The sequence below is a fragment of the Gossypium hirsutum genome, chromosome D02 (genome assembly GCF_007990345.1).
Source record: "Gossypium hirsutum isolate 1008001.06 chromosome D02, Gossypium_hirsutum_v2.1, whole genome shotgun sequence".
Lineage (NCBI taxonomy): Eukaryota > Viridiplantae > Streptophyta > Magnoliopsida > Malvales > Malvaceae > Gossypium > Gossypium hirsutum.
The window spans coordinates 58,440,597-58,468,588 of NC_053438.1; the positions used below are offsets into that span (position 1 = coordinate 58,440,597).

Here is a 27,992-nt window from a genome sequence, read left to right on the forward strand (position 1 = left end):
CACAAGCTACAGTTTTAATCAAACCCACGCACATTTTTAGGGTACTCCCTATTACACAAAGGGTATCATTGTCGGGATAATGATGGTAGAGCCTATATTTCTCGTCATGTCATATTTTATGAAATTGTGTTTCTATTTCAAACCAACAACTCAAAACCTGTTCCCTCTATGTCTTCTCTACTGTCTAGTTCTAAGCTGCTCGTGTTTTCCCTAGGCCATATGTTATATGCTAATCCAACATCTGTTGTTTCAACCATTCCTCGTGTCAACTCCTTGCATGATGTCCCTTTATCCAGCTCATCTAGTTCAGTACATTCTCTCTGTGATAATTCTATAAAACGTCTAGTACTGATATGCCAGACCAGCCACGTCCTCAACCTCCTATTCCATTTAACTCTCACGCCATGGTTACAAGCAGCAAAGTTGACATTTTTAAATCCAAGGCCTACCTAAGCAAGGCAACATGTTTCTATAATGATACTCCTGCTAACATCCATGAGGCAATGAGTAATGAGTGTTGGAAAGTGGCGGTGCATAGTAAGTTATAGGCTCGTCTTCACAATAATACATGGGGTCTTTGTTCACTTCTTGTTAGCCGAAGGGCCATCGGTTGCAGTTGGTTGTTTAAGGTGAAAAAGAAGGCTGATGGACTGTGGAAAGGTATAAAGCACGACTGGTGGCTAAAGGTTTTTCTAAGCATGCTGGATTTGATTTTCGAGACACCTTCAGTCCAGTAGTTAGAGCAACAACCATTCAGACTGTGCTTGCTATTGCAGTCATGAAAGGGTGATCATTAAGGCAAATTGATGTCAATAATGCATTCCTCAATGGGAATTTGACTGAGGAGATATACATGGATCAACCACCCGGATTTGAAGTGTTAAGTAACAATGGACAGAAGCTTGTTTGCAAATTGAACAAAGCTTTGTATAGCCTACGCCAAGCTCCTTGTGCATGGTTCTACACTCTCAAACAGTATTTAGTTGATCAACTTGGATTCCATGCTTCGAAAGCTGATCCTTCATTGTTCATTTTCGGGAAATTTCTTGTTGCTTATGGCTTATGTAGATGACATAGTTATAACAGGTAGTTAAAATGATGATATAGACAGCGTAATGCATTAGCTTCACAATAAGTTTGCTCTTAAAGACATGGGAAGACTTAATTTTTTCTTAGGTGTTGAAGTTCAACACACACTTCAGAGTCTGTTAGTTACTTAAAAAAAGTACATCTCTAAGATACTTTAAAAACTAGGAATGATAGAAGCAGCAGCCACACCTACACCTATGGTGAGCACTCCCAAATTGGTTGCTTCAGATGGTAGTCCACCATTTATTGATGTTCATTTGTATCGAAGTGTAGTTGGAATGCTTCAGTATATGTGCATTACACACCCTGATTTGTCATTTTGTGTTAACAAACTCAGTCAATACATGAATTCTCCAAGTGACACTCATTGGAAGGTAGTTAAATGAGTGTTGAGATATCTTATTGGAACCATGGATCATGGCCTCTACTTCTCAAAAGGTCAGTTTGAATTAGTCTGTTACTCTGATACTGACTGGGCTTCATCTGTTAAAGATCAACGTTCCACCACAAGATATGTTGTTTATCTAGGACCTAACCCTGTTACATGGTGTTCCAAGAAGCAAGCACTAGTGTCCAGGTCTTCGTCCAAAGCAGAATATCGCAGCTTGGCCAATTGCGTATCTGAGTTGTTATGGGTTAAACAGTTGCTAAATGAAATTGGTATGCTAATCTGTCAGTCACCAGTGGTTTGGTGTGACAACACTTCTATAGTTTCAATGGTTGCAAACCCCACACATCATGCACGAGTAAAACATGTAAAGATCGATCATCATTTTTCTCGCGAAAAAGTACTTGATGGTACACTGCAGGTTAATTTTGTTCCATCAACAAAACAAGCTGCTGATGTTCTCACAAAGCCCATCACACCCAAACAATTTACCTCATTTTGACATGCTCTTCGAGTTCATTCGAGTGATGGTGACCTTAATGTTCAAGTTTCAAGAAACCGGGGGGATGTTAGAGTAACTGATAAGTCAGTTAATCTTTTAGCTATTAGTTAGTTGACAGTTAGTTTATTCTCTATAGATAGCATGCTTTGCTATAATGTATAAAAGCATTAGCAGCCACTGTACAAAAAGATAATTTTTCAATATATTCTTCTTGATTCATAAAACCTCTTTTATCTTTCTATTTCTTGCTATAGTTTAACAGCGACCACCCATCGTTGTCAAGGTTGGGTTGTAGAGTTTGTCAATCGAAATTCTTCTCTCCCTAATTTTGTTTGAGTTGCATGCCAACTTTGATCTAAGTTCAAAAAGACAAAAATATGGTGGCAAATGATAAAAAAAAAACTTTTTTTCCGTACATATCAAAGGGAAATCAATACTATGAAAATATGATAAAATTTACATTAAATTGAAGGAAAAAAGAGAAGAAGTTGGCACCTAGAGTGACCAACTTCAAAGTTGTCACCTTAAAGAGCTGTATTCCATGAAAGTCAATTTCTTGAAGTGCTGATGACTACAACAAAACTGCCATAAACAGATGGGCAAAAAATTCGTCAATATAAGTATAAAAATCTGTCGCTATAAGTTCAAATGACCTACACTGATGGTCAACAGAGATACACAACGAAATGACCTATACCTTTTGTATTATAATGATTGTTTGTCCGTCAGTAAAACATCTTTTGAATGTCATTCCACCATAATTTCAGTGATGGATTAAAATAGATTTCCATAGATAAAGAAAGTTTTTTTTTAATTTTTTATTGCTGTCAATATAGGGTTAAATTCCTCAGTAAAGTCACTCTTTATAATTATTTACTCATTGCTCTATGCTGGCGGTAGTTATGAATGGTTACCATAAGTAAAAAGAATTTATGATTTTTATATTCTTTAAATAATTATTTAGAGAATTTTCATAATTAAATTTTATTATAATATTAATAATTTAAAAAACATTAAATAATAAAAATAATTAAAAACACTAGTAAATGAAGAAAAAAATTATCTTATAATTTATAAATTTGTACATTATCTCACATCAAATTTGTTATGCAACATAAAAGGTTCAAGTATAACAATTTTGACTGTTGCTAACATAAATACGAAAGGCCAATCACAAATACATGCCTACCAAACTTGATGACATCTCAATCAAAACCAATCCCAATTTCGTTTAGCAGTAAAAACCAATCCCAATCTCCAACATATTTTGATATCTTCTTAATGCCTTCAACCTGAAAACTTCAGATAATCAGAAAGTGTGATTGTTGAAAGATTTCTTCTTCTTTATATATATATATATACACTAAGAATGAAAGCAAGCTCACTTGCACAGATAAAACCTTGCTTTCGATGAAATCGAACATCTAAGCGTCACTGTTTTGCTTCGCTATCTGTCGTGAGAGGTAAGACCAATAGGTTAGTTGCAGACTCAAACATCTCAACTACAGCTATGGTATATGGCTATAAGTATATTGTGCAAGCTCAAAATATTGTTAGTATATTTTTATATAAAACTTAAATATTTTATTGAAATAATATCTTAACTAAAATTTATTATTTTTATTTCCTTTAGGAATAGAATTAATTTACTAAAATTTGAGAAAAAAGTTATTATTAAAGAACTAATTTAGAAAAAATAGTGTACTTCATATTTTACTGTGTTGTGTTATAGATGAAAAGTTGTTATAGAAGGTAAGAATATAACATAAAAAAAATTGGTTCTACAACAAACTTGACTGTTATGGAGAGAATTGACTGTATACATTTTAAATTGAGAGTAATTTAGGCTTAATAATTATTTAGAATTTAGAGATTTTATTAAATAAAATTAGAAAAGGTAAACTATAGTCACAAATCTTTGGTGAATTTTCTCTTTTTTTTTTTGCCATTAAACTATGAAAAGTTATGTTTTGGTCATTAATATTATCGAGTTATAATGTTTTGGTCTCTCATCCTGCCATTAAATCCATGAGGAAAAAGTGATTGTGGCACTTTAACTCAAGGGTTAATATCTAACTTGACCCTTGAACTATAGCAAAACATTCAACTTGGTCCTTTTACAATTTTTTTACTCATAATTCTAAAACAATTATTGGGAAATCCTAAAAATATAAAAAGTTCTTTAAAAATTAAGAAAAATATTTATTTTTAAAACTATAAAAATATTTTTTAAAATTAGAATTATGTAAAAAATCATAAAATCCTTTAAAAATTTCATTATTTATTTCTTAGAAATTATATAAAAAAATTAAAATTGTAATCATGTAAAAAAATTGACGGAAACAACAACAAATTATTAAGTAGTGGAGTAAGTTTTTGTTTCCATAATCCAAACCCAATAATGTTACAAAAAACCAAACAAAAGTTGTTAGATAAACAACAAATTGGATGAGTGTGTAATGTATATGTGAGGTAAATTATTGTAAAAACATCAAACTTCAGCATAGTCATCGTGATATGCGCATGAAAGAGATAGACCCCATCATGAATCACATTTCTAAGCTTTAGCAAATATTTCATCTCCTCCGCGCTGCCTCACACCGCCACCTGCAGCCTCCCATTTGTCTTCCGCACATGGAAAAACAAATTACATGCTATTGCTGCTGCTACCTGAATTAAACATTACATCAGCCATATCTGCTACTGTCAGATACTCGACAACATCCCTTCCATATCAACTAACCGTAGCGGAGCCACCTCCTGCCGATGAACCAGCACCGCCACTATCTCTTCCACCTAAATCTGAACCAAGACTAAATTCCATTGAAAGCCAGCTTCCAAAAGGAACTCTTGATGATAATGATGAAGAAGTTCGTTTTCTAGTTATATATTTTATTAATTTTAATTTTTTTACATAATTATATTTTAAAAATATTTTTAAAAAAATGAATTTTTAGAATTTTTAAATATTTTTTTGATATTTTTAATTTTTAAATAAAATTTGGAATTTATGATATTTTAAAGGATATTTTGATTATTTTTAAGATTTTTTACTTTATTATAAGTTTTAAAAAACATATTTTTAATTTCAAAAAATAAATAATGAAATTTCAGAATTTTTTAAAGATATTTTTGATAAATTTTTAGAATCATCATTAAAAAAAAAGTTGTAAAAGGACTAAATTAAATGTTTTAGCTATAGTTTAAGGGTTAAATTAGATATTAACCTTTAGATTAATATGCCATGTAACTTTTTCGTTAAGGATGTAACCCTCACTAACGAACGAGTGACCAAAACTTTATAACTTGATAATAATAGTAACCAAAACGTAAATTTTTATAATTCAGTGGCAAAAAGAAAAAAAAATTGAATAAAGTGACTACTTATGTAGTTAACCCATAAAATTATTATAGGAAAGAATTATTTAAATTAATTTTTTATGTAACATACTGTAATAAAGTAAAATATAAATTATTAAAGTAAATGAATAAGATTTTTAAACTAATTTTCATAAAATTAAAAATATTAAATAGAAAACACATGTTATTTATATAAAGTTATACAGATGTCGAAAGTGTAGACTATCCATATCGGATTTTTGTCAGCTTCGGTTATATAAGAAATAAAAAAAAAGGTAAAAGTAATTTCTCACGATTTTAGGAAGATTTAAATTTTTACGCAATTAATAATTTTTTTTAAAAACAATCAAATAATTCTTCAAAAAAGGTCAAGAGAATATTACTTTTTCAGTGAGAAACTTTGACTTTTGTTATTTATATAAGATTATATTTACCCAAGTATTTAGAAAAATGGGGAAGGTGAATTTTTATAATTAAAAACAAAATATGAAAATTAGTATTTTTATTATCTTTAATATAATTGGTATTGAAATATATTTAAGGTAAATGATTAAAAATATAATCAATTTAAAATTAAAAATACATTATATTTATTAAATAACACGACAAGGTATTCAAGTGTAAAAAAAATAAAAAAAAAATTCTCACTATGATATATCCAATAATCATAAAAAAATGGAGATTAGGTGAAGCCTAACCCAGTTCCTATTTATATGGGTTAAGTTTACTAATCTGGAACTCAAATATAAAAACAGGCCCATTCTCACTACTTCAGTTTTAAAGGACAAGACAGGCTTCAACATGTTCTAGTTAGTTTGTTTCGCATGCCGCCATTTAGGCCAAAGTCTGTTCGTCTTCCACACTAACAAAACCCCCCTCATTCCGCAAAACTCTACTTCCTTTTCCTTTTCCTTTTCTACTTAAAACTCGAAACCCTTTTTTCCCCGGTTCTAGGTCGCCGTCTTCCTTTGAAAAAGGAAATGGAAAAGCCGGATTCCACCTCCGGTTGCGGTTGTTCCGATGTCTACCACAGTATTTTCATTGATACCAACCTTGATACTCACCTCGCCATGATCGTCTCCGACTCCGAAACCGTTTCCGATCTTAAAAGTATGACTTTCTCCCTTTCCCCTCTCATCTTTGATTTCTTGGTGTTTTGGTTTACCATTTGTCTTTTTAAGTAAATTTTCATTCTTTGCTTTTGGAGGATACAAATTTATCTTCTTTAAAGTACTAAAGCAACGTTATGGGTTAGACTTTGTTTATTTTTCAATACCAGTTCAGAGTGTTCATCCATTTGAGACCTCAAGGATCAGAACTTGAATAGGAAATCTAAAATTTCCCCTGTAATTAACCTAAAATTGGGTGAATTGAAGTGCTGAAGTTGTTGTAGCCATTGAGAATTCCTCTAGAATGCTTGAACAGGAAGAAATGGTGCATTGTTTTGATATGTAGAATGTAGATATAGTTATGTTATGGAAGTTATGTATTATTTCTCCTTGTGCTTTATCATTCTCAAAAATAGTCACTGGTTCTAGTCGTCTAACATATTTTGATCTTAATTTAGTTTATCAACTTTTAGTAACTGGCGTATCAACTTCATCTTTAAGATCAAGTGATGTAAAGTTCTGTTTTAGTTAGTAATATCTATGTGCTGCTGATTTGCAGAAAAGATACTGTATGAACACCCGTTGTGCTTTCCCAACATTGGGGAGATAAAGATTAATGCGTTAAAGGTTGTTGCTGTATCTTGTACTGTTATGATGCTACTTGTTAAGGATGTCTTATTGTTGATTTAAAGTTTACATTGACATGGCTTTGTTAACATGAATAGGTAAAGCGCAAAGGATTTCTTTATCACCTTTCTGATTCCATGTTTGTGAAAAGTGCTTTTGGTGGAGTGAGCAGGAGTTGGTTTCTTTTGGTTGATGCCTCGAGTGCTAAAGAGCATAGGGAAAATCATAATTCCATTGAACCTGATGCTGGCAACATTGTATCCTGCTTCGGTACCGGAATTAATAATTATTCGGTTGATGTTGTTGATCTTCTACCTGTTGATACAGCCAAAAGATTGTCCAATGTCAATGATGCACCTTTGCCACAAGACAGAGATGACTGTCATGCAAAACAGAATTCTGCATCTCAACAGTTTGGTTTTAGTAATTCCACCAAAGAAAACTCAGAAAATTTGTGTAAGGAAGCTGAACATACAGCTGATAGTAATAATCAGGTTTCGTTCCCTGCTACCAACACGGGGTCAAGGCCGAAGTTACAGTCGAAAGATGTTGGAGATGACAAAATATTTGAAGATCTAGAAGCTTCTGTGGCTACATCTGTTTTAAAGGAAAAGCAGAAAACTAAAAAGAGAAACAAATATGCCATCCACCATGATTCTAAAGTAAATGGTGCTTTAGTTGTTGAATCTGGGAAAGATGCTTTGGATTCGGGCTGTGTACTTGAGGAAAATTTGATTCATAATGGACCAAGTTTGGCTTTGAATGACGCAAATCTGGGAAACCAAATTCATGTGGATGAAACCTCTCGGAGTTTGTCTTCTGACAGAAATAAGAGGTCAACTGCTAGGAAAAGGATGGCTGTTGAGGGAATAAACGTTCCAGGAGAACATTCTGAATTGGAAACTGATAAACATAAAGATGTTGCTCACAAGGACCAGGAACATGAGTCAAAAGAAGATTCCTTTCAATCTCGGCCTGCATCGAAGAAAAAGCGCAAAGCCGAGAAGAAAGATGTTAATGACAATTCTTTAATAGAAAATGGAGAACAAGTTACTGATCTCAATACTGCAACCTCTGACTGCACTTTAGGTCAGAAACTGGAAAATACGAGGGCTGTCGTAGACCCCTTGAATACTGAATCTGTAAAACAAAACCATTTGTCGACGGCCAATGCAAGCGGTGGGAAGAAGAACAGGAAAAGGCAAAAATCAAATCCTAGTCAAGTTGGTAGTGATGTCTCTTCTGCAAAAGATGTTCATGCGGAAACTTTTCAGGCTGTAGAAGCCAATAAAGACAAAGATTTGGGCAGTAAAGGTGATCCAGTTTCTTTTCTTGGAAAATGTTCTGCAGGTGGAGAAATATCTGAACCTGGTCTGATCTCTTCAATGAAAATGCAGGAAGTTAGTGAAACAAATCAAGTGCCCCAGAGAAACAAATATGCCATTCACCATGATTCTAAAGAAAATGGTGCTTTAGTTGTTGAATCTGGGAAAGATGCGTTGGATTCAGGCTGTGTACTTGAGGAAAATTTGATTCATAATGGACCAAGTTTGGCTTTGAATGATGCAAATCTGGGAAGCCAAATTCATGTGGATGAAACCTCTCGGAGTTTGTCTTCTGACAGAAATAAAAGGTCAACTGCTAGGAAAAAGATGGCTGATGGGGGAATAAACGTTCCAGGAGAACATTCTGAATTGGAAACTAATAAACATAAAGATGTTGCTCACAAGAACCGGGAACATGAGTCAAAAGAAGATTCCTTTCAATCTTGGCCTGTATCAAAGAAAAAGCGCAAAGCCGAGAAGAAAGATGTTAATGACAATTCTTTAATAGAAAATGGAGAACAAGCTACTGATCTCAATACTGCAACCTCTGACTGTACTTTAGGTCAGAAATTGGAAAATACGAGGGCTTTCGTAGACCCCTTGAATGCTAAATCGGTAAAACAAAACCATTTGTCGACCGCCAATGCAAGCGGTGAGAAGAACAGGAAAAGGCAAAAATCAAATCCTAGTCAAGTAGGTAGTGAAGTCTCTGCTGCAAAAGATGTTCATGTGGAAACTTTTCAGGCTGTAGAAGCCATTGAAGACAAAGATTTGGGCAGTAAAGGTGATCCAGTTTCTTTTCTTGGAAAACGTTCTGCAGGTGGAGAAATATCTGAACCTGGTCTGATCTCATCAATGAAAATGCAGGAAGTTAGTGAAACAAATCAAGTGCCCCACTCGGGGGGTAAGTTCCCACTTATATGCAATTTATTTACAGCCCCCCCCCCCGGGGTCCCCCCTGTCCCCAAAAAAAAATCTTTTCCATTTCAACCATAGGATTAATAGAAATAATACACAAGAAATAACCTTTTCTAGTATTAATACCGACTTTAGCAGGTTACAATGATATGGATGATACCAATGATGGCAACTTGAAAAGCAAAAATGAAGCAGCCCAACCGGATGTTGCATCAGCGATAAAGGCTAGAGATTCATATGATCAGATTTCCAGCCTTGTGGATGGCCATCCTGCACCTGTTTCACAAGAAGGAATTGATTTCCGGAAAGAATTTGGGGTATCAAGGCATGGAAATCAAAGTGGTACCCTGGAAGAGAAAATCGTGGAACCTAAGAAGTCTTCCAAGAAAGTAAGGAAGTACAAGAAGAGTAAGGATCCTGTTGGAGGGACAGAAGCAGTAGATGTAGTACATAATAGAGGTCCTGCAAGTGATTTATCTCCTGTCGAGCGTCCTACCTTTGTGAATGGTGACCATTTGAGTGATAATGCTGAGCAAGGCAGCAAAACTGATGGAAAAGAGGAATCAAAAATGAAAAAATTAGACTGTTCGCCTTCAGTTACTGATGTGAAAGCTGACGATGTGATTCAGGATGTGCTGGAGTCCTTGAAGCAATGCGAAAATGGTCCAGCAAGTGCAGAAAAAACGGACAACAGACCAAGGAAAAGAACTAAGAAGAAAAGTTCTACTGTAGTGGCCCCTCCAGAATTGGAAGGAGAGGATGATGTTGATCACCGGGATCCAACAGTCCTAGTTCATAACGTGAGTGAGGTGAGTGCCTCATCTAAATCCACAAGGAAGACTGTGATGCTAGATTCAAACTCTGCTGTGCAATTGAATGGATCAGATTTGGGATCTAATCGAGATACAATTAAACCACAATATGACGGAAGGCTTATTGAAGATGTTGTCAGTGTAGATCACTCTAAAAGCACTCGTGTAGATAATCATGAAATTGACGACCCCTGTGGAAATGGAAGGGTCAAAAGCCAACAGAAACATGAAATTGTTAATTCTGGTAAGATTATCATTGATAAGGCCACGCGCAAAACAGGAGTGGAAACTGTGGTGAAAGGAAAAAAGAACTCTAAACCTGGACTATCTTCAAAGATGTTAAATGGGAATCAAGGCAAGGACGCAAAAGCTCAAGCAGCCAAATCTAGCTCCATCCAATCTCAAAGATCTTCGTCGAAGGTTGAACCAAGTAGCTCCAATGTTAAATCTAATAAGCCACTTTTGACCATTTCTGAAAGTGCGGCAAAAGAACCTCTGCAACCTAATAAATCTGACAAAATTGATTCCACACCTAAAAGTACTCAGGGGCCCATTAACGTCAATTCTTCAAGGTCATCAAGAGATTTAAAGAAAAATAACCCTCACGCTGTATCAAGCTCCGCCTTGGAAACACCCAAAAGTACTCCTAATCTAAAGAACGGAGGTAATGGGCATCGACTTCCTCTGGATATTGCCAAAGCTATTGAAAGTAATAGCAGGAAAGTTGGAAACAACTTGGCAAATAAGAAGAATTTACTGGGTACCACAGGTACAATATTTGGGCATGATGATAAGGAGAGCTCTGATGACGAAGATGGAATAGGCAATTCGGATTCCAGCACGAAAACTCCATCTGATAGTTCATCATCATCCGACTCTTCAGGCAACAGTCATGTGAACGGCAGTTCATCACCAAATGGTAATTCATATTCTTTCTCACAGATTTATTAGTTCTTAAAACCCACTCTCTATGCATTGGCACGTTGAATCATTATTTGCTCATGTTAATGTGTTTCTTCTTCAAAGTGCCTAACTGATATTGTTTGTTTGCATATGATAGGGTTATTTTACCTTTTCTCACATGTGGTTTTTGATAGATAAACAAATTTGAAGATTTAACTTAATTAGCATTTTCTTGTTGTTTTATTGCAGCATTTTATTTATGGTTAATTGTGATCTGGATTGCATAGGTGATAGTTTCTTCTGTTTATGTTGAATTTTGATGTAGGATCTTATAACTCAAAATGCGAAAAAGCTGGTGGAAGAGACAAACCAAAACCAGGGTAAGCTGGATCAACATCGATAAATTCATTCATTTCTTTATTTTATGATATACTTGTTTCATTTTTTATATGTATGGTTTAGAAACACTTTCTTAGGTTTAGGTAATATTGAATACCCGTTCTATGTTAATAAATTTACCATTATAATTTTTCTCATGTACTCAAGCCTTTCACATGGTTAAAGCTAGTCTCTCTTATACAACCTTAGCTACCAAAAATTAAGCTCATTGATGTGAAGCTTGTTCCCGTTGCATTGTGCATTGATTTTGGATTTGGGTGGGACTGAGCTAAGGGCAAAGATCTTTCGGTAATGCATATTGAAATGCCAAAATTCTGGAAAGAATTCTTCAAATTTCTTTTGGCGGCTTTTCATTTCTTTGTTCATTTGATAACACTGAAAAGTATGAACAAAATCTATTTATGTCAAACATTTCCATTGTGCAGTAGCACGTGTTCTGAATATCATATTATTGTTTCTTTCTTTTCTTTCTTTTTTTTGAGCAGATCTTCTAACCCAAAGAGCATGTCCTTGCATGCAATCCTTCGCAATTCAAGCAGTTACAAGAAGGCTAAACTAACAGCCTCTCAAGCCATTGATAGCCAGTCTGAAGAATTTGTTCCAGACAGTCAGGCACCATAGTCAACGGCATGTTTCTGTTTTCCCTATGTTTTTTTGTCTTTCATCCGTTATGGGTTGTCATTTTTGTTCTCCTTATCCTTGAAAAAGGATCCCATCTGCTCTCAGATATCATTGTCAGTAGAGTGGTGTTGCAATCCCATATTTTGTAGTTTTTGCATTCTAGTACTCTTTGATTGTTGGTACTTAAAACAATATACTTCTTCTCATTTTTTTTGGTCAGAATGATATACTCAAATTGTACTTATAATTTTGGGTAATTGATGGTGACGATGAAGCTGAAAATGAACACCCCCGTTTCCTAAATGTCTGGGAATAAATTTTCCATGTCAATGTTGCTCAAGTTTTGTCGTGGCATAATTGGCTACTTTTATTAGCATGTTTAGATCTTGTCTTTTGAGGCTGAAGAAATTAAGTAGAACTACATTGAACTAAAATCTATGAGGACAAATTTCGGTTTTGACGTTTTTTATTTACTGTTCAGACTTCAGATAATGGAAAAAAAATTAAAACTGTAGAAGACTGATAAAAACGAAAAACAATAGATTTTATTTCTTTTATTGCATTGGAAAAGGAAATACAGTTGACTGGGACATGATATCTTTGTTTTTAATAAACTTTTAGGATTTCAGATTTAGAAGCAAACCTTAGAAATAAGAAACCAAGACACACATCGTTTATTATTGATTGATTTTTTTTATTAACAAAAATGATGTTTTGGGTGATTTTTGACCAAAAATAGTTGAAGTATGTTGATACCAAAGATCAATAAGAAAAGGAACGAGGAGAAAAATGAGAGATTTAAGATGATAGAAGAATAAAAGTGATGATCTTGATCCCTTTTTTTTCCTTATATTTTTGGGTTTATATGGTGGGTCATTCTTTGTCTTATAGTATCAGTGGCAAGTCATATTGACAAGTCAAAGTTCAAGGATTATGCGTCAATAGCCAAACGGGTATTATTGACGTGGATAGGTTGGCATTATGATATATCCTGTGTAATTTTGCCTGTCTTAGGTTGTTTTGTTATTGATACCAAAGACCAACAAAGAAAGGAATGAGGATGAGGGTTGGAATTGGTTCACCCATATATTTTAAGTCACCAATCTCATCTCATTGGAGGTTATCTAAACAATACTAAATTCCAGTTTGATAGAATATTTTTGAAATTCCAACTCACCAAGATGTGATGAAATCCAAAGGGAGCCTTAGTGAAGAAGTTAAAGAAGCCAAAGCAAATTGAAAGAAATATTAAAAATAAACCATTTTACGTTAAGGTTGGAAGGAAAAAAACGTTTCTTCTATACTTCCTACAAAAAGTTATCTTTGTCTTTCTCTTTTCCTCATAATTTCTCTCTCTCCACCTTCGCTTCATTATGGTATTTTTCTTTCTTTTCTAGGTTTTTTTTTTCACCTTGTTGATTTTTTTCTTACTATGTAAAAAATGTTTTCATAAATACTAGAGATAAATGAGTTTTCTTCAATGCTTTTCCCTCCAATTTCACATGGTAGGTTTTCAACTTAATAAATGGGTGTTTAATTTAGGGATTTACAAAAAATGTTAAAAAAGAAGATAATTAGTATGGTAGATAGTGACTTGACCATACACTCCTATATGCACCTAGGAATAGATTGAAGTATTGAAAATTGCCCAAAAAGTAAAAGGATTGATCCTTTGCTTGAGGGTATCGATCCCTTGTGAGCAAAATGCACAAAAAACAAGGCATTTCTAAGCAGATTGATCCCTATTGAAATGGGGAATTGATCCCTGGTATAAAAATATACATTAAATAATCTTAAAAGTCTATACAAACAATTCTAAAACCTCAAAAACATATTTTTACAAATGTATAAACATGTAGTAAGTATAAACGACAAAAGAACATAATACAAACATGTTTGAATCTCAAAATCACTAGGTGACTTTTTTGTTTAAGCAAAAAGCAATTGTGAATACCATACTAAGTGTCCTAAAATATGAAAATATGGTATTCATACTTAGCAATTGAGATATAAGGTACATGTTACATATATCAAACATGTTTTCATACAAATGCGTTTATATCCCATATGAACCTAGATTTACCTATTACACTAAAAATTACATTATCTACGTGGATCAAACAAAGCTTAACTTTAAATATTTAGAACTCCTTTTTGTTTGAAAATTGGCAACTAAGTGAAAAACTCTATTTTAACTAGCTTGAACCCTTCCTACAACCTTCAAATAATGAATTAAATTTGTTCAAGTAATTAAATGACCTAATTAATAAGCAAAACTAAAAGTCAAATATTGAAAACTTATATTTCCTTGAATTTGGACTCAAAATAGACAATTATGCTAAAAATATAATTTTAAAGCTTTTAAAACCATTTAGAGAAGTTTTATAACACATTTTAAGTATGTCTAAATGGTTCCAATAGTCCTTGAGCTTAATTAGTGATTTTCTCGATTTAATTTCCTAACCATTCTTTAATATATTTTTATATTAACTCAGTAAATCTTTCAATTATAAACATACACACTCGGTTAATGAAGATGGGGTTTTGAAACTGTATTTTTTTGACACCAGCAAAAGTCGAATCGTTATATTGGTTATCTCTAATGGACCATTTGAGATAATCTTCCAAGCACCATAATCAAATGTTTGGACAAAAAAATTCATTTTGCTTTTTCGATTGGAGTGGTTTTCTTCATTTAGGAGTGAATGATACATGATAGAATGGCTTTCTTGCATGATTGTTGACATTGGCTCAAATGTCATTTGGTATTTTTGGACTTGAAACTTTGCTCTTAGTGGTTAAACCTTCGATAGAGATCAAGCTCTGATAACAAAAGTTAGCCCAAAAATTTAGTGAAGGGTGATTTAGGATTTAACTTTTCTAAAGAAATAAAGTGAAGAGAGAAAAGTTTGGACAATCGATATATAATGGTTCGACGCCAATTGCCTACTCCACTACCTTGATATACCTCAACCAAGGATTTTTCCAATTCACTATATAAAATTGATACCTTTTAAGACTAAAGTATAACCTTACAATTCCTATTTTTTCTCAAAGGCTAATATAGATCCTCCCTTTTAGTTTTTATTTCTAAACTAAAACCATTTACTTTTTTTGGCTCAACTAGAAACTCTTTACAATCCCCTTAAGGTTTTTTTACCCAAAATCTTTAAGTATACTCTTTAATTACAAAGAGAAAAATTGTAAACAATGAAGATCTCTCAAAGGCGTGTATTTACAGGTGTTAGCTTACTCAATGGATGTAAATAAGAATGATAAAATATATTATAATAAGCACTTAAGAAACTATGAGAAAATGATGATTTGAATGAATTTTCTTGATTTCAATACTTGGATGTGTCTCTTTTGTGTCTTGAAGTGTTCTTGAGATATATTTATACCAAGAAAATCATTTAGGGATGAAAAATAACTATTGGGAACATTTAATTTGTGACATTTTTCAACACTGCATGTTTGGGGATCGATCCCTCAATTCAAATACAATAAACCATTAGATTAGAGGGATCAAACCCTTTATACCAAAATGCCTAAAATGAGTCAAAATTAGTTTAAAACATATTCAGAGGCATTTGGTTAACTCAAGAACATACTATATGAATAAAATCAATTTAAATAAGTAAATTTGTTTTGGACTTGAAAATATTTTCTAAGATATTTCTTTTGTTTTCACCAAATGACTTAGGAGGTATAACATATAAAATTTTTTAAAAAAGTCATTTTAGCCATCCATTTAATTTTTTTATCCTTTTTAGTCCTTAAACTTGCGTTTTTGTCAAATCACCCCAAAATAGATGAAAAAAATTATCTTTTTTTTTTTAACTTTGCTAACATGGCATATATTTTTCATCCATTTTGGTGTGATTTGACAAAAAATGCACGTTCAAGGGCTAAAAGAGACGAAAAATTAAATGAATGGCTAAAATGATATATATTTTTTGTAAAGTTAGAGGGCCAAAAAAATTATTATCTTTAAAATTTATCTTAAATGTTGTTATATCAAAAGCTTGAGACATCAAAGCTAAAAATTAAAAAAAAAACTTTTATTTAATATTGACTAGTAATCTATACTATTGTTTAAACATCTGAATAGGTTGGTGTCATGAATCAACTAACATCATCTCAGTTACGCTAACAAATATGATGTGTTTCTTTTTTGTCTTTTTATATTTTTATATAAGGGTAATTGTTTGATACACTAAATGATGTACAAGCGAGTTTAAAAACTATATATAAATATATAACTATTGATGTTTGTCGAGGCCACCAAATACAAATTTCCTACGCTCTAACTAAACTAAATAGTAGTATAGAGAAGCAGAGTCGATCTTACAGGGACTTAGATTCCTAATATCATTTTTTGCATGACAACTTCCAAATTTGTGGCAGTTATCGTGCCCACGACTTGTAACGTGCTGAGTTGAAAATAAAACGAATGGGTTTTAGTTGATTAGGGTTAAAAATATAAATAGAACAAAATAATAATTGAATTATAAAACCAAAATTAAATAACCGAAATTAAATTAGATAATCAAATACTCAAATTCTTAGCCTTAGACTTGAAATATTCTAGACTCGAGTGATCCTTAAAAGTGAACTTTTCCTTCCAAGCAATAAGTTTGTTATATTGATCAAGGATGTCTTAACCGCCAACTCTTCCTTGTGTAGTTGATTTCGGTACGCCTTGCAAATCAACCCTTACTGACTATCTAACCACGCAACAAGCGTCCGTAATTTAAGATCTCAGCAGCCTTGCGATCTAGAAGAGTCCAACTCAAATTAATGGCATCAACTATGTAGGTCGTTTAAATCTAATCACTATCTCCCTTGACGGAATCCAACTAGCCTTTTCCCACCTGGGCATGCCAATTTGTTCGGGAGAACCCGAACACGGCAAACGACCGTCTCGTTTTCCCAACTGTACGCCAAACTAATCCAACCCAACGTGCACTTTTTGAGTTCAAATTGAATTAACTTTAAGGGACGATTGTAACTATCCCATATTCTGGAGAGATAATGAATATCGTGCTGTAAGATTTTAGCGCGAGTTCATTTCTTACTATTCTCGATTGGAATAATAACCGACTTAAAGATAAATGGAGATAGTTGAGCATGAAATTAATTATACTTGATTGGATTATGAGAGTGAATTTCAAAGAAAGATAATAGGTGAAAAAGAGAGAGGACTAAAAGGGAAATTGCACCAAAGTATAGAAAGGGGAAAGAAATGACAGAATGTTTGATGCAAGAATATGTTAATTGCCTTTTTTTTAATTTTTTAATTAAAGCAGGTTCTAACGCCACAATTACAAGTCTTTATATGTACCTTTCAAAAAACCAATTTCACATGATTTACTCCTAGAATCATACTTAACAACCAACCATATTAGATTTTCTAAATATAGAATTTGTTAAAGTCAAAAGTCTGATATTTTTTATTAGCCCAAAAATGATTCTGCAATTTTCAATTTAGCCCCCAACTTAATTTTTGTTTCAATTTAGCTCGATTTTGCTTGTTTTTGAACTTTGGAACTCCAATTGTGTCCCTAATAAAATTTTAGCAAGAAATGACAAACTTAGTAGTATTTTATTAAAAACTTGATAAAAATTAAGTACATTAAACATATAAAATTAGCTTGCTATCAAGAATCAAACAAATATTTAAATATTTTTAGCTTATTTGAAAAATGAAATGTATGGATAGAGATAGGATTAGACTATATATATTTGAGAATTAAGTTGCATGGGTGTAGTATTGCTTAGCTTCATAAGTTGGAGTATGATTCGCATTTTAACCAACCAATTACATAATTTAGTAATATAATCGCATTCCACCAAAACTTTCAAATTCAATCTAATCAAAATATTAGAAATAATAAAAAAGATAAAATTATATAAAACAAATGAATTTTATAATGATGAAGAGTATAAAATTTTCCTTATATATTGCTTGGCGTTGAGTTTACTTAAGAAGAGATGGAAATGAGTTGGTGATATCATTGTCAAAGGACTCCACTCTTCTAATTAACCTAAACTCACAACTTGCTTTGCCTTAACAATGTCAATGCCGTTGTTCTTTGATTATCATACTCACCCTCAATGGCCCATTCCCCGTTTCATTTTACAACTCAATACTCCCAGAATTTGCTTTCTGTTTTCAGTAATTAACAAGGATTGAATGACAATGGATGATCAGAAATGAAATCAAGAACGTTGGGTTGTCTTCTTCTTACGAAATATGACCTCCGTGTCCAATCCGAAGCCGTCAACTTTTCGGACCCGAACCAGCTGCGATCTCTGGAACAAATGAATCAACGGTTTCACGCTGTACAAATCGTTGGCCGAGTATTTGTCAGCACGCGTTGACAACGCCAAGTGCAACACGCAGACACCATCTGGCTTCAGCGTCCGCTCGATCTCGCCAACGAACTTCCGCGGGTAGAGCGCGTGGTCGAACACGTTGGAGAACTCGAAATCGAACGTCTCGTTGTCGAATGTCTGGTTATGGAAGTCTCCTTTCAAGACGAGCGGCGGGGACGGCACGAGATCGATGCCGACAGAGTCGGAGACGCCGACGCGTTTGAGAGCCTCGACCTCTTGGCCGACCCGGGCGCCGATGCAGAGGGACTTGGAAGAGTTAGAGAGGAGGTTTTGGAGTTGTAGTTCCCGGAAGAAATTGGAGAAGACGTGGATTTTGCGGTCCCAGTCACGAGTCATCCATATTTTCCGTAGTTTTGGGTTGAGGGTTTTGTTGAGTTGGCGTTGGATGTAGGCGTCGTAGGAGGTGTAGCCAGGTCGGATTTTGAGGTCTACCTCGGAGGCAGAGGAAGAGTGGGTGGTAGCAGCGGTGGTTGTGAGGAATGTTGTTAGGGAGTGGCGACGCTGATTAGAAAAGCAGAAGAAAAGGATGAGGAATGAAAGGGAGGCGAAGGTGAGAAAGTAGTATTTTAGCAATGGAGGTTTCGTTTTAGCCGTCTTCATGCCTGCATGAAACACCACCCCCAACAAAGGTGTACTTTGCTTTGGGCAATGCGCGTTGAGAGAGGGGGGATGTTGGAGAAATTGGATTAAATGGAGGAGCAAAAGCGGAATAAAATAAATATTACTTTCCGGCTCAACAGTGACAAAATGACAAGCGGAATCGTAGTAGTGCTCTCAAAGTGGCTGTTTTTTTCATTAACTCAATGCCAATTATTAAAATTTATCTATTTATCCATCTATACTTTATATAAAATCTTAGCTTAAAAAATTATGTAATTGAGTTCAGTTTTTCAAGAAATTTTAATATATTGCCACATACACTTGGAAATATGTTGATTGATTTTAATTATTTTATATGAAATTAATTCATTTTTTAATTATTTTATTCAGATTTAAAAATATATTAAAATCCTTTTGTTTTTTTTTTCTCAAACCAGCATTCACATCTCATCTATCAAAATTATTACCCATCATTCACCATTTACGTCACCAAATACTATACGCATTATCATTCAAACCTCTCGCTTCGCAATCATTATCATCATTTCCTTATTATTGAAACCAAAAACCCCAAGCCTTCAAAATAAACAAAATTTTTATATAATTTTCTAAAACCTTATGATAGTTTTTAATATTTTTAATAACATTCTTTTAACTTGTGACATTTTTATAATATTTTATAATTCTTTATTTTTCACAATATATTACTAAAAAATTATAACATTTAATAAATTTAATAATTTCTATAACATTTTTAATATTTTTCATAATTATTAATAGTATTTTATAATATTTCTGTTTTCTTTCTTCTTTTTTAAATTTTTGTAAAAATATTTTTTTTAATAATTTCATACTATTTTCTATATTTAAATTTATTTATAACATATTAATAATTTTTAGGCTTAAATTATTTAAAATCAATGAAGCTCTCCACCTCCAAGTCAACACTTTGTTCACATCGAACAGCATGCTAGTCATCACGTCATCACATTTTTCACGTCAACTGTCACAACAATACTTAAGGCACATTAAGAATTTATTGTTGTTTACATGGACTCTTTGCTTGAGTGTAGTAATACAAATTCAATTTAAAAATAATTTTTCCTATGAATCTGTACTTAATACAATATGAGTATTTGTATATTTAATTTGTCATATAATATAATTTTTTTAATAAAATATCTTTAAAAACTATTATTTATTTAAATTGTGTACAACTTTCACATTATTCGTTTTCTACTATCATTCTTTTAAAAAACTAAATTTTCTTTCACCGGTATAATAGATGGGTTAATATTTGTTTAATGACTTTTTTAGTGGGGTGAAAAGAATGATTTTATTACATTTATTATATATTTTTATTTTGAATTAATAATATATTTTTTTCATTATGGTCAAATTTATTAACTTGAAACGCCCATGGTTGTTTGCAAATTAATATGGTTTTCCATTGCATGATTTATATATATTCATTAGTTGAGGTTGAAGGTAACCAAAAAAATAGAAATAATAATTATATATATTTATAAATCACTAACCCAATAATAATTAAATTTATTATATAAAACTTAAAAAAATTTTACTCAACTAAATAACTCAACCCAAAATATAAAATTTTAAAAATTATATTTAATACAATAAAATATTTATTTGTTTTTTAATATAATAAAATTTTTTTAATATAAATACTTTTTAATGTGTTAAATTTTTTTTATGTTAATCATTTTAGTACATTTGGTGTATTATATTAAAAAATATTTTAAATAAAAAATTAATCTAAAAATATCAAATATGGACGAGACGGGCCGAGTCCAAATTCATCTTTCTTAAATTAAGTCAAACTTGAATAAAAGAATAAATTCATTTTTCGAATTAAACTCAAACTTAAAAAATTAATCTAAGTAACTTGTATAGCAAAATTTATGGTACATTCTATATCTGAAATTTGGAAGAAGCAACAAAATTTATTATCTATTTTCAAAGTGGACTATTATTTGGTATACTAAAAAAAATAAAATTTTCATAAATAGCATCAGAATCATTTACACATATTTTAAAACAATTTCCTTACGTCAACAACCAAAACAATAAAAATAAAAATAAATAAAAGAGAGAGTGGTGGCACTATTAGGGAGTTGGTCGGATTGGACTTGGTCGCTGTACATTTTATACACAAAATATTTGGAGATCAACACGTGTAAAAATGTAATAATTTCGTGCAAATCATGAAACTCAATCCCTATTTGTATTCCAGACATACTTTATATATGTAAATATTCACATTGAATCTCCAACACCCTTGTCATTGCCACCTAAAATTAAAAACACTTGCATTTTAATATAAAAATAATAACAAAGGTCGAGATATGGTGTCACAGTTACTCATCTCATTCCTTTATTATGTGATTGGAGATTTAATTTTCGCTCATGAGAATGAAGCATATTTCATAACCACTTAGTCATTTACTTTTTCAAAGAGTACTCGTAAAAAAAAAGAGAAAAAGAAATGAGATAATATTTTATTTCCTATCGGTGTATAAGTTTTATTCACCATCAATGAACAGTAACATGATACATCACTAATAAACTAAACAAAAAATGAAAGGCTTGTAAATAAATACTGCTAATTTTATTTAAACATAATTAAATATTAAATGTAACTATTATAAATAAATATTAAGGTCTCTTGAATTTTAAATTTAAAAGTTTAAGGTGTCAAAGTTTAAAATTCAAAATTTTAACATTTATTTATAATCAATTATTATTTTATTACGTTTATATTCTTCCATTAAATATAGTAAACTTAAATATGATTAATAAAGCTAATTAAAACTTATTTTAATTATTTAAAATTTGTGAGTTCGAACGTGTTTGAACATATAATATTTTTCACTTAAGAAATTAAGGTTATAGATAATTTAGATATTATATTAAAATATGACCAATAAAACATATTTATTTCTATTCTATATTTTAACAAACAAAAAAAATATCTGCTGTTACCTATTATAAAATTAAATTTGTTATTATTTTGTGCAATCACTTACAGCACGTTTGGTTCGCTGTATTGGAATAGAGGCGTAATAACAAATCAATTGTTTGGTTGAATGTAATGGAATAGAGGCGTAATAGTATTCTTGTGTTTGGTTGAATGGAATGGAGGTGTAATAGTATAAGGAAAAAAACTAAAATGACTAAAATACCCTTAACAAAAATTTATTTAGATAAATGATTATTGTTATTGTTATTAAATTTTAATAAGATTATTAATATCAGTAATAAATAATTTAATCATATTTTAACATAATTATTATTAAATATATTTTAATTAAAATATATATTTTAATAAAATTCTTAACAATCAATATTCTTATATGAATTTACTCAAATCATAATATATGATACTATAAAATATAATTTAAGATAATTATTATTAAATATATTTTAATTAAAATATATGATTTAATAAAATTCTTAATAATCAATATTCTTATATGAATTTACTAAAATCATAATATATGATAGTATAAAGTATAATTTGAAATAATTATTATTAAATATATTTTAATTAAAATATATGATTTAATAAAATTTAAAATAATTATTAGTAATAATTTTTCTTATATGAATTTGTATAATTTAATATAATAATTATTAAATATAATTTAATAATAATATATAATTTCATAAAATTCTTGATAATAAATTTTCTTATATGAATTTATATAATTTAAAATAATTAATATTAAATATAATTTAATAATAATATATAATTTCATAAAATTCTTAATAATAAATATTCTTATATGAATTTACTAAAATCATAATATAACTTGAGAATTATATTCTGCATAAACATAATTAACTTATATTAAAGGTCTGTTTGATTGCCAGTAAAATGTTTTCCGTAAAATGATTTCTGAAAAATGTTTTACTTTTCTGTAAAATAATTTACTGGAAAATATTTTTTGGTGTTTGATTGAATCCGTGTAAAATATTTTCTGCTGTTTGGCAGATTCCCTAAAAATATTTTCTGAAAAAGTTGTTTTTACATATATTAATAAATTTTTATATTTTAAATTATTTTTACAAATATTGCAATGATTTATTTATAATAATACTCAATTATTAAGCTACACTATTAACCGTTATAAATTGAAAAAAAACTAATATCAAATAAATTATTTGTAATTGTGTTAAAAAAAGTATTGAATAATTAAAAAAATAAGTTACTGGAAAATCGATAAACAGAAGCAGTTTTCTACCGAAAATGAAGGAATGAATGAAGGAGACGATAGAGAGGAGAGCACGAAAAATGTCTTATGGAAATTGAAAGGGTAAGACATTTTCCTTAAAATGTAACCCATCTTCCCTTGTTTTGGAGTTCATTTTCCAAATGGAAAATGTTTTCCGCCAATCAAACGCTGAAAAAGTTGGAAATGATTTTCCGGAAAATCAATTCCGTCAATCAAATAGACCCTAAGAAAAGGTTAGATGAAAATAAAATTCTACATCATAATCCATATGTTATATAGTTTTACAACATCAAAAAGTTTGAACATTGATTTTTAATGGTCAGAAAGAAATATTCTGACCCATTCCAATCGCGCAGCAGAAGGTAAACTAAAGAAAACGAGCATTTTAGTTGGATGATCTGGAATTTTACTCAAAGCTCGATACCGCTCATCGTCGGTTAAACCTTCAATTTCCCATAAGGTTGAATATAAATTTGTAGCTTTCTCTTGGATGATCTGGAATTCTTCTGACTTCGGCTGAACTACCACATCGGAGGCAATACTCCTACTGATTTGATCGCCAATGGCCCGCATGTTGTCGGCCAATAAAGTGGCAGCCTCATTAAATGAAGAAGACATATATCACAAGCATCAGATTTCTTCTTTTTCTTGTTTGAAGATGAGGAACCCCCTTGGTCTCTATCTCCTCGCGGCTCCGTAGCAGAAACATCCATGTCATCCAAAGAGACGTCAGCTTCGCAGTCATAGAATGAGTTTCTCTCTTCATTCATATCTGTAGTAGGTACATCCTCAGCATTTATTTCTTCAAGAACATCAGCAGCTGTTTGAGCATCTTTCCCAGTCGCTCGATCTCTTGCATATAGTAAGGGAAAGTACGATGTCTGAATTGAGCGGCTTCTTCGTGACTCTAAAAAAAATGAGGAAATCATATTAGTTATAAGTTTGGTAAAAATAAGATAATAAAGACTTGAAATACATTTTACCTTTAAATAAGAGTCCCAAACCGCATCTTCAGCAACAACGAGCTGCCTATGCTCGTCCCAACCAAACCCGCTATTGTTTTGGCCATTAAGCATGTCATAGACGATTGACCACTCCCTTTTTAGTAACCTAATCCTCGATTCAATATTAGGTTTCGCCTTCAACATTGTATTTGGTAAAGCCTTTTCTAGCATTTTTTCCAACTCGTTTAAATAACCGGCTTTGAACTCGGTATCAGCATTAAATGTTCCAACATTGTGCAAGTCCACCATGCAGGAAACCAATGCTGCATCTTCTTCTGGAACCCATTTTCTTTTGGTTCCTCGAGAAGCTTAAGAAGAAGCATTTGATTGTGGAACACCTGACATAATTATCTTAAGAAAAAAAAAACAAATTATATTAATTACTATTTTTAATATCATGAATCAAAAGGTGAACACTATAAAATTATAATTAAGTTCAATATCATGAATCAAAAGCTCAATATATAAAATAAAACAAATAAAATAAAGAATGAGGATTTGGTTTAATAATGAAATTGAAGTTTTAAAACTTTTATAACATTTTAAATTTAAATTTCATTTCGTATAAATATATATAACCGTTTTTTGTAAATTTAATCTCATTTACATCTACAAATAATTATTAAAATGTAGTATTGTATTTGCAATTATGATTGTGAAAGAAACAATAATTACACTTTTTTCGATAGTTAAAATTCGTTAATTATAGTTAATTATAATTAATTATTAAAATGTAGTATTGTGTTTGCAATTATAGTTAAAATTCGTTAATGTGATATTTTGAAATTAAAAAAAAAATCACTTCATGATTACATTAAAATAATATTATAATGAATTCGAATTAAACAAAAAAAATTAATATTATTATCAAGTGTAAAAATTAAAGTTAGCATTTTAATCGGTTAAAGTATCTAGGCTAATATTGGTGTACCAAATTATATTAAAAATTAAAATATAAAGATTTAATCTTAAATTTGAACATTATATAAGCATCGAAATTGAAATTTGATTGTTTTTACATAATTTAAAAATAGAGAGCTTATTAATATATAAAAATCCTTGTAAAATAATTCAATAATTATTTGAGTCTTTAATAGAAAACAACATAATTAACCCTTAATTGAATATAAATAATAACTCAAGTAACTCGGTTACAACATTTGATTTCAAAATCTAAATCATAACAGAACTATATCCTACTATACTTGCAATTAACAATCCCCAAAACAAGCAGGAACCAGAACAAATCAAGAACAATATCAAAACAAATGCAACAATTTCTAGTTTCATCTTCTACTCACTAACAACAAGAAGCAATTTATTCAAACTTGTGCTTTAAAATTGTAGTGCACACTCAGCTTCATAAAGGAAAAAAAAAAGAAAAGGGAAAATCTTGAAAATAATACCTTTTCCTTTCTGATAAGCTTGCAACCTTCAACAGGATCAAAACCAGGAGGCAAATTTCCACTTGGGATTGGCTCTATCTGCAGAATAGAAAAGAGGAAGATGATGTAAATATTGACAAGAAATTTCAGCTGCATTTGAAAAAGAGGAGACATCGAAGGAGATCTAAACAGGTTTTTTGGTCAATTACATTTTTTTTTCTTCTTTTGCTACCCTAGATTAGTTCATGTGTCTATATGAGGACACCTTGTCATTGACTTAAAGTAACAAAACTCTCATGTGCTAAGGCTGAAGATTGATGAAATTTAAGATCTCTTTGATATGGTATTTAATTAGTTTAACAGTAAATGAAATAAACTTGATAGGATTTGCTTTTTGTGCAAACCTCTTTAATATTAAACGTGCCTATCCATAGCTTGATTCATTTTGCAGCCAAAGCCAAGCTATCATTCAATTAGAGAGCTCTATGGGAGAAAAAAAACAAAAAACTTAAAGAATGCAATATTTCAACACAAATCCTCATGAGCATATACCCAAAGGTTACTCTAAGAATCTGCTCTGCTCTGTCCTCATAAGTCAGACTTCAAAACATATGTCAAATTATAATTGAATTGTTTAACATAATGCATCCCATTCCATGATTTCTTCACCTATGTCTAGAGGAATGCCAAAGGAAAAATAACCAAGTGGATGCCATAATGATTATTTTCATGTTTAGAAGAACAATTTTCATCACTAGCAGGTCCAATCCTTTTCTATTCAGGGATGAAGAAGAGAGAGCAATGGCAATAATAAGACTTGCTATTCGGTAATCACATCAATAAAAACTATATTTGCTTCATTTTTTTAAGAATTATGTTCATCATTGTTGAAACTTAAATATAATGGTTGGACCATTTCCTATATGCTTAAGCTTTTAGGACTATCATCACCTTATTTAACATGGTATTAGACCCAAGGCGTGATCTATTCTTCCTGCCTAACCCCATGTGAGGTCAATCACCTCTTGTGAGGTTGTCCACGTATAGGCCATTGTTGAGAAACACATAAAGGGGAGTGTTATTTGGTATTATATCACATCTAATAAATCTCATGTTTCTTGTGACCTTATATCCAAGTTGAGCCCCTCACCTATTGGCAATTGGTTTTAGGTTGGATGCTTAACAATCACACAAGAAACTTTCCTTTTTCTTTTATTTCTTCAATTCAAGAGCAGGAGAGGACCATGGTCATATTAATACTTGCCTTTGGAAATCATATTTTTAAATGACAACAGAAGCAGCAACAAAACTACTCAAATAATAGAGCACTTTACCTTACGTTAAGGCCCTAAATTTAAATTATACTTAAAAGATAAAAGATATTAGCATAAACCATGCACATGGTTACAAATGGAAATAATTTAGCATAAAAGAAGAAAGCTTCTTTGCATATTCATCTATGCTAGTTGATCAAATGGAAATAATTTAGCATGTCAGAGGACCTAACATTCTTTAGGGCCTAAGATGAAATTTAAATGATATATGACTATGCATGCCAGGACTTTTAACATTCTTTCTCCTTTTATGTTACTAAAACCTTGTCCCTCAGAGAATTTTTCTCTTTTGATCAGGTGACGGAAAGCAAATTAGATCAGTCCCAGCTTTAGAAGACAATTCTAACTCAATTTCAAACAATGGAATACACTAATTTCTTGTCCCGCTGTTGTTTTCCTCTTTCTTATTATTTAACTAATGAAAACAACATGCAATAGAGTTTTATTCAGGCAAAAAAATTCTTCTCTTCAACTGAAATTATATCATTCAATTTTCAAATAATCCAAAGTAGGGTCTGATTTTTTCTGGTAGAAATTATGTCTATGCAAGAAAATATTTTTATGACCAAAACATTAAAACCATCGGATACTCTGTGTTAAACAAGCAACTTCTTTTGTGCTTTGCAGTGTTATTTACAATACAAAACTATCGTACATGCTTATACTTGATATGATAAAGGCAAACCCAGTTCAGTCTATCACAAATCAAACACCTAAAAACCAACCAAAATAAGAAATTCACAACAGTATCATACTGTACCAAAATCAGCAGCAGCACAATGAAAGCAGCCACAATCCAAGGCAAAGACAGATAAAGAAATGAAAAGTTCAAGATTCATACCTCAAAATTAGTCTCCAATGAAGTAGTGGATTTCAAAAACCACAACAAATGACAGGGAAAAAATGAAAAAAGAGACCGAGAGAGAGAATCTGGGAGGAGAAATCAACGAGGATAGAAAAA

At 31.4% G+C, this 27,992-nt stretch overlaps 2 protein-coding genes across 3 annotated transcripts; one reads left to right on the top strand and one right to left on the bottom strand.

Moving 5' to 3' along the window:
• Positions 1–6,130: 6,130 nt before the first annotated feature.
• On the top strand, positions 6,131–12,339 carry LOC107909731 (uncharacterized). Of its 2 annotated transcripts, none has more exons than XM_041088890.1 (6): positions 6,131–6,449; positions 7,008–7,075; positions 7,174–9,304; positions 9,454–11,049; positions 11,359–11,413; positions 11,918–12,339. In XM_041088890.1, exons 1-6 carry the CDS (start codon positions 6,320–6,322, stop codon positions 12,051–12,053), a joined length of 4,116 nt encoding a protein of 1,371 aa, XP_040944824.1. In that variant the 5' UTR covers positions 6,131–6,319; the 3' UTR covers positions 12,054–12,339. The 2 variants fall into 2 exon arrangements, with proteins under 2 accessions (XP_040944824.1, XP_040944825.1); XM_041088891.1 differs by having other exon boundaries at positions 9,457–11,049.
• A 5,605-nt stretch (positions 12,340–17,944) lies between these two features.
• LOC107909732 (uncharacterized) lies at positions 17,945–19,348 on the bottom strand. The gene has a single exon (XM_016837362.2). It carries the CDS (start codon positions 19,050–19,052, stop codon positions 18,276–18,278), a length of 777 nt encoding a protein of 258 aa, XP_016692851.1. The 5' UTR covers positions 19,053–19,348; the 3' UTR covers positions 17,945–18,275.
• Positions 19,349–27,992: the final 8,644 nt, after the last annotated feature.

Excerpts from the sequence above, each read along its gene's own strand:
- LOC107909731 (XM_041088890.1), top strand. The coding sequence starts at position 6,320 with ATGGAAAAGCCGGATTCCACCTCCGGTTGCGGTTGTTCCGATGTCTAC. Across the intron at positions 6,450-7,007 it reads AACCGTTTCCGATCTTAAAA|AAAAGATACTGTATGAACAC; the intron begins GTATGACTTTCT and ends GCTGATTTGCAG. Across the intron at positions 7,076-7,173 it reads TAAAGATTAATGCGTTAAAG|GTAAAGCGCAAAGGATTTCT; the intron begins GTTGTTGCTGTA and ends TAACATGAATAG.
- LOC107909732 (XM_016837362.2), bottom strand. The coding sequence starts at position 19,052 with ATGAAGACGGCTAAAACGAAACCTCCATTGCTAAAATACTACTTTCTC.